At 36.8% G+C, this 8224-nt stretch overlaps 1 protein-coding gene across 1 annotated transcript; it reads left to right on the plus strand.

Moving 5' to 3' along the window:
- Positions 1-6593: 6593 nt before the first annotated feature.
- LOC144195592 (immediate early response gene 5-like protein) lies at positions 6594-7682 on the plus strand. Its single transcript, XM_077715332.1, has one exon. It carries the CDS (start codon positions 6635-6637, stop codon positions 7610-7612), a length of 978 nt encoding a protein of 325 aa, XP_077571458.1. The 5' UTR covers positions 6594-6634; the 3' UTR covers positions 7613-7682.
- Positions 7683-8224: the final 542 nt, after the last annotated feature.

An 8224-nucleotide genomic window follows, 5' to 3' on the forward strand; every position in this document is an offset into this window, starting at 1 on the left:
TTTTTCTGTGTTTTTAGTTCAAAAATAAATTTGTAAAATCTAAAAATATATTTAAAAAAAAAAACTAAAATAAACATTGTTTTAGATCTATAAAAACTGAATATTCCGGCCTTTTAATCCAGTTCTTTTAATCCATTTATATAAAAAAATCTAAAAATTATAACTAAAATGGTCCGGCCCACCTGCAATCAAGTTGACATTAACACAGCCCGCGAACCAACCCGAGTGTGACACCCCTGCCATACATCCTCTATTAATTCAAAACAAATGATACCTTAAAAAATCGTCATTTAGTCAATTCTCTATATGTCGTGTCTGCATCCAAGCCCCCAAGAAAATCATCCAACAGATAAAATAGGTCGAAGGTGTCCCCCACATAGTCGACCTGACCTTGTCGGCCCCTGACAGTCATCCTTCCCCCGTGAGGGATTGAACTCGATCAATACATTTTGTCTTTGACTCCCCAAAACAATCAACCAGGATTTCCCATCACACATCCAGCCAAGACCCTCATCGAACAAAAAAAAAACAGCATCTCCTTCTCGCCCGATTGCCTTTGCTTTGTTCTTAAAGTCACAGAGCGGCGATTTGCTGTCTAGTGGACTGGTGCGCGCAAAGCGTTTCACCATACGGGTATCTTGCTTACATTACAGCTCTACCCTATTCTAATTGTCTCTTCTTATCATTAGTGACAAGTGTGACCTCTGTTATTGGCATATCTGCATTCTGCCTGCACTGCAGAGTCTCCACAGTACGCTATGCACGCTACATTTTTTCTTTCCCAAGAGCAACCCGAGTTTCTGCCTCATAAATACAAACACAATCTCTTCCTACACCTACTGACTGCAGGACAGGACTCCACACATATCTACCCGTGGAGCCGAACCCATTTGCATACATATTAAAGTGACGCCTCAGAAAAAAGGAAGAGAGGGGAAGGGCGAGAGAGAAAGAGAGAGAGAGAGGGAGGGAGGGAGTGGGTATATGCAAACAAGGCTTTCATCTAATATGCAAGAAACCGCCATCGCTTCGGCATAAATCTGCATCTCGGCTACGGAAAAGAGCGCCGAGCTTATTTGACAATGAATGGCTGACAGATGCACAGGGAGCACGGCGCCCCTCAGAGGCCTGGCTGATTGATCAATATGGCATGCCATATATAGTAGTTGAACGATACCATGCGTTTTTTTAGGAGGGGTTGGAATGTTAGCTTGAAGTAATTATTATGGCGAGTATTTTTTTGTTTTTTTAGGTTTTTTGTTGTTGAAAGTGAGGTGGTTGAAATTAGAGGTGGATGTTTTTTTCTCGCGCGCATCTTATGGTGTACACTTTGGGATTTTGTATTTTTTGTGGTTTGACGGATTTGAAATTAGTGGAGAGAATTTTGTAGGATGAAGTTTGGAGTGTTAGCAAACTTTATATATGGGATTTCCTCATGCTAATTTAGTTTTTTAAGATTTTTTTGCCGATATTTTGCGACTAGTAAAAGTAATACAAAAATAATGGAAATAGTGAAAAATCAATCTTTGTTTAAGTTGTATAATTAGTTATCCATCCTCAAAAAATACTCTTTTTACAAATATTGCACGATTCTCTGATTAGTTTCTAAGTAGTACTCTAACATAATTCCCTTTCACTTTATACTTCATATTTTTATCATTAGCATATACATATAATCTTTTTAATACCTCACCGCCCTCATTTATTGTGAATTGTGCATTTTCATTGACTGTCATGACATACTGCAACCACAATAACAAACACACAATTAACGTTAATACGAATGCACCATAAAGATGACTATTATTATTGAACCATAACCACATTCTACTACACTAAACCTGCTTTCCATTAGTTTGTTGGGCTCTCTTATTTTACAGTTAATTTAATATGACAAGAAAATTATAAGTACAGTTCAAAATTATGGAAAAAAAGACAATAAATAAGTCTAGTCTCGCGGCTTATTTGGCAGTTGTATGTTTTTTTGGCCCACCAACCCACCCTTCATAGAAAAAAAATCTAAAAAATATTTTTTTTTAATGAAAGACAATATTTGATACAATAAATATAGTCCCGTGATATATTATGTGTCACAAAATCCTCTTAATTGATCAATAAGTCAGGAATAAAATTGCATACCCTCATTAATCTGCATATAAACATAACATGAAAAATCTTAAACTTCCAACTTTTCAGTAACGCTTTAAAAAAAAACTGTCTTTTTCAGCACAACTTTACAGAAATCCACTAAAATCATAACGAGAGACGACCTAAAATTGAACTCAAGTTTTTCAGCTCAAAATCCTAACACAAAAAAAATGTGGTGCGTCGAAAGATCTCTTTGAAAAATCCACTCTACTATTTCTTTTTAAAGCTTTATCTTATTATTATTCCACAAAGTTTGTGCTTTCATAATATAGAACGACACATTAAAAAAAAATTTAATTAATACGTTAAAAAAAAAAAGTTAAACTAGAGCGTTGGTAAAACTTTACTTTTCTTCATTCGTTGGTGTACTGAAATGAGCAGGGAACAGGTTTCCCCCTAACTCTTGACTATTTCAAGTTGGACAACCTTGAACTATCTTTTCCTGTTTTCTTGCCTGAGCATGTTGCAGAAAAGCACGTTTGCGCACGGGAAATGGAAACTCTGAATACGCGTTAGTACGCGTTTGGAGTTCATGTGCCTTGCAGTATAAAAGCGCGCTGGCATAACGTACGTACGTACGTACGGGGGCGGGCTGGCGTGGGCCCCAAAACAGGATATGTCGGGAATAGAGCACAGGAAAAAAGAAAAAAGAAAAAAATATGTCACATGAGCTGAAACTCCGAGCTGATTTATTTCGATTCAGAAGGAATCCGTTGCATGTGGTTTGGAGGAGAGAATGTTTTCCTTCTTTTTTTTTTTTGCTTTCCGTAGGCTCAGATACAAAACACATGGAAACATTTTTCGAGAGGCCACTGCTTGGGAGAAGGCAAAAAAAAAAAATAGAGTTGGAGACCTTTTTTCTTTTTTTTTATTCCTCCTCCCACTTTTCATCGCGTTTCAATTGCATACATGTGTGCGCCATATGTTGGAATATAGCCGCCGTGTAGATTTGTTATGAGGTCTGGAGTTGTCAAAGAGCTATTGTGCGATAGGTTAAGACTGCAAGGGGTTTAGGTGGGTTGGACTATTTTAGATATAATATTTAGATTTTTTTAAATTTATAAATGGATTAAAAGAACTGGATTAAAAACCCTGAATATTCAGTTTTTTATAGGTCTAAAACAATGTTTATTTTAGCTTTTTTTAATATATATTTTTAGATTTTTCTAAATGATTTTTGAACTAAAAACACTGAAAAAATGACAATTATTGATTTAAAAGGGGAAAATCAGGAAATGTAATATATATCTATACCAAACTACGGCCCTCGGGCCACATACGGTCCGCTAGGCTTTTTAATCCGGCCCGCCGACGTTGTCCAAATGTTTTTTCCCCCAAGATGGCGCCGTCACGCGGAAGCCAGTGGCAGTAGCTCTGTGCACTCTTATTTGTTTTTCGTGTTTTATAGCCCTTCTATCTTTATTTAAATGATATTTTAATGTTTCTTAATACATTCCTTTTTACTTAACTTCGTACTTTATACTTTTTACTTTAATAATGAGTGATGAGTATGTTAATACTTTAGTCCCTTTTTCCGTTTATGTTTCATATTTACTGTTAACGGATGCACTTTTTTATATGTATCCTACCTTGTGCTGACCCCCCCATCTGTCAAATTTTTAAACTCAAAATGGCCCCTGGGCCCAAAAATTTACCCACCCCTGATCTATACTCCTCATTTTAATTTAATCCTAAAACACAAAGTCAACCCTCACAATTCACTTTCCCAGACCACACAAAATGATGCCGCGGCCCAAAATTAGCCCGCCATCCACCACTTTGACACCCGTAGTTAAAAGGGGCAAAAAAAAGTGAACATCTACCACGAATTAGGCTCCTCCGTATATAGAAGTGTGGCAGCGATTTATCAATAAACAGCCAATTTACAGCCTAGATTTCAGCATGTAATAAATAGACTTCCACTCAAATGAGACAGTTGCATGTCTGCTCTATTGTCTGCCATAAATATGCTGGAAGGCTTGGTTAAATATTGATAACGCCAATTTTCTGCCTACCCTGCACACCATCACCACACACACACACACACACACACACAAACACACACACACACACACACATCATGCGCAGAATCCAAACCCCTCCTTCTTTGACTCTCCTTCTATCTGGCGGTTATTTCACCCTCGCAGTAACCTTGCTTATGCATATTGCATATGTAAATAACGCAAGCCACCTCTCAAGTAATCGGGTGCATCCTTTACAGAGCAGCATATTCAAGCTCTATGTTTGAGAGTTAGAATACCACACTGCTTTTTTGTTAGCGGTCATTCCTTTTCTTGGAGGTCTTATCTACCATGTTGCACCCGTGTTTTTTTTTTTTAACCGTAAGAAATATCTGACTTAAACATTTATGCAACTGCCTAACGTAAGAAATTGAATTTTTTAAGAGATTTTTTTAGATTTTTTTTGAGTTTTTTTCCTTAGTGGCATTTGGCAGTAATGCGTACAAAAATAAAGCTCAATATTATCTTTTTTTTTTGTATAATTACACATTTTGCCGTTTAATATACCCGTGTATATAAATCATTTTTGCTTTTTTTTAGCTTCCTGTTTGTGTGCCATTTAATATACCCCTGCTGTTTGAAATACCTGTGTATTTTAAATGAGGGGGTATATTAAACGGCAAAATACGGTAAGTTGATATTCGCAGTTTTGATACAAATTGCATATTTAGTAGTTTGGTTAAAAAAGTGTCGTAAATAAAGTATTTGGCAGCTCTGCATTGCTAAAGACAATCAAATCACATTTCATATTTAAATTAATATATTATTGTTGCATATTGTGTTTAAAGCGACACAGTGGAGTCGTGGTTAGCACGTCTGGCTCGCACTTCCAGGTAAGAATCCCAAATTCTAGCCTTCCTATGTGGTTTTTGTATGTTTTTCATGTGCATGTGTGGGTTTTCTCTGGGTACTCTGCTTCCTCCCTATCCCATTGGGCGATAAATGAACTTCATCTTTAGCCCAGATGTCTTTAGTAGCAATTTATCCCGCAAGTCACTAATGACATTATCACTTAATACCATTAAATATGTGTTTTAAATTAATTGACGACACCCACTATCAATTTTTTCTCTCAAAACTGTGAACTAATATTATAATAATCTCCCACACATTCATGTCAATCTGCCCACTGCAATTTAAATTGGATTCCTGCGAGAACGCATACATGCCAGACTGTAGTTTACACTATTATCAGAGCACGATAACCTTAATAGCGTCTGTCCCCCATTTTGGCAGCAAATCAAAGTAATATCCAGGTGTTCTGTATGATGTCAGCCATCTTCATGTACACACAAAACAGATGTGGGATGACAGATAATCTCTCTACTAAGAGCTTTTACCTCACAATTTGGAGTTGAATTACAATATTCTATTATCAGACACCGTCCCAATGACATCATTGACAGGTTCAGCCTGTACAGTCATGATTTAGTCTGTAATTTACCAATTCTAACCTGTATGGGCGTTCCCATTGGGTATAGCTATCAGTGCATTACTGACAATTTTAATGGTTGTATTAAAAGTGTTGAAGAAGTAGTATGTCTTAATAGAATAATTTGGATGCAGCTAGAATTGTAACCTCTACTCCGAGGGACCATTTTAGATATAATATTTCGATTTTTTTTAAATTGGATTAAAAGCCCTGAATATTCAGTTTTTTACAGATCTAAAACAATTTTTATTTTAGCTTTTTTTAAATATATTTTTAGATTTTACAAAATGATTTTTGAACTAAAAATACAGAAAAAATGATTAAAAATTACAATTATTGATTTAAAAGGGAAAACAATCAGAAAATGTAATACACATCTATACTCTTCATTTCAATTTTAAGTTAAACAATTTAATCTACCAAAAAAATTAAATATAAGCCATACAATTCACCATCACACTTCCCCTTACAAAATAACATAATATTCCAAATATTTTTTTTAAATATAAATTATTGTTATCCATATAATTCACCATCACACTACAAAACAACAATCTAATCTACCAAATTATTTTTCAAAAATATAAATTATTGTTTTATTTCAATGGGCCCCCGATAAATTGGAGTGTATTTTAGGAGTAAAAATCCACAGTAAGTACAAATAAAAAGCAAACACCTGCATTTATTTAGCCTGTGAGCCGCATGCAGCTCGTAAGCCAATTGTTCTAGCCACCACCCCTGTGTTATTACAACCTCTTTTCGCCTTCATTCACATTTCTATTTGACTTCCTGCATCCTCTCGTAATTTGACGTGACCACTAAGGTCAGGTGACGGTTGCCGCACCGACGATTTCAAAACACGGAGTGAAATGCAGCATGGCCAAGCTCCTACGTGCATTCTGAATGAGGCACAGCCTGATATTTGCGTCTACCCCAAATACCACAAGCCTATTGGCTAACAGCTTCACGTGGGCGTGGCCAGGAAACAGGAGAGTTGCAAAGCCATGCCCTCACGGAGTAGACATGGAGCGCCATGTACATGGTCGTCTACTCGAAGCAAACGGGAGCCTCCACAACTAGAAATCTCGTCTTTTCTTCCTTTTTTAAAGAGACAGAACCTTTAAAAATAAACAAAAACGGGAGGAAAAGAGCGGCCCCTTCGAGGATGGAGCGTGCTTTTGACGCACAGAATCTTATCTCCATTTCTTTGAGGAAAATCCAGAGCTCCAGAACCCAACGAGGAGGTATCAAGCTCCATAAGAACTTACTCGTAACGTACGTTTTAAGGAACGCACGGCAGTTTTATATGGGCAAAAACTTGAGTCCGATTCCCAGGAGGCAACAATATGAAGACGTGGAGTTTGCAGCAAGAGAAACGCAACAATATTTACAATTTACAGAGTTGGCTGATGACTTGTATTGCAACTTTGGAGGCTTGGATTCGGATACTTTGCAGTGCGGAGTAGCCGTACAGAACCAACAAACTGAAATGGCGCATCATGATGTTTCGTCTTGCGCTATGGTTGGTTCGAATGACCCGGATTTGCTGGAATCGGACAGTTTTTGGGACAAACCTGCATGGGAATCGCATGTCCCGAACTTGCAAGCCAATCATAAGACTGTCCTGGATTTGGACACACATGTTGTGACCACTGTCTCCAATGGATACTTTCATTCGGACTTTTACGCGCAACCTAAACAGACGCAAATCAAGAAGAGGCGAATGATGGACACGAGTTTTCCTATTGTTGAACCCGGGTTTTATTTGTCAGATTTTGGACCTGTTCCGTGGAAACGGTTTAGGACTGATGAAGAAGGGTTTTCAGACCCTGAGCAATTGGACTCGGAGAATATTTCGAATCTGATCTCGGTTTTGGGTTCAGGTGGACTATCTGAGTTTGTCAGTTGGCAACATTCGGACCTGGAACAAATATTTGCTTCGCAAACTATTAGTTTAAAACATACCTTGTTGGCAGGTAGTGGTTGGACCAGAGCGATCGAAGCGTTTTAATTTGTATTATTGTTTGATTTTGTCTTTTTCTTTTTTTATTTTCATTGTTTTATAATAAAAAGTCATCACTAAAAAACGTCCCTTTTCTCTGTTATTCATTATTTCTGTGTTTAACTTTCAGGTTTAATTAGAATATTATTGGGAGTGATCTTAACTGACTTTTAGGGTTTAAAATGTGGAAATGGTGTTTGTTTTTACGTGTGTTTTCATAGTTTTGAGTCTGTGGGTTGTTTACTGTGGTAGTGGTTTATCACGGGGTCTTTGCATGCATGTTGGAAGAGCTCCCCCAGGTGGTTATTATAGGTACATGCATGCTCGTTACCTACATAGGTGGTGACGGCATAATGTTATTTTGGGTTTAAATGAGCATTTTAACGTTTTAATTCATTTTAAATACAATTACTTTTGCATTGACATTAATTAATTTGCTTAATAGTAACCTAATATAAGTAATATGATAAAAAAAATTGGCATTTTATTGAGTTGTGATTGTTATTATTGTGAATTTATTAACATTATTGAGTCATATGGATTTATTGTATAGCTGACATAGGGCATCAAAGTTGAGAATATAGTGTATATTTTAAGGACACCCAGTTGTCTTTCTCACAG

Source organism: Stigmatopora nigra, chromosome 4 (assembly GCF_051989575.1).
Source record: "Stigmatopora nigra isolate UIUO_SnigA chromosome 4, RoL_Snig_1.1, whole genome shotgun sequence".
Classification (NCBI taxonomy): Eukaryota; Metazoa; Chordata; class Actinopteri; order Syngnathiformes; family Syngnathidae; genus Stigmatopora; species Stigmatopora nigra.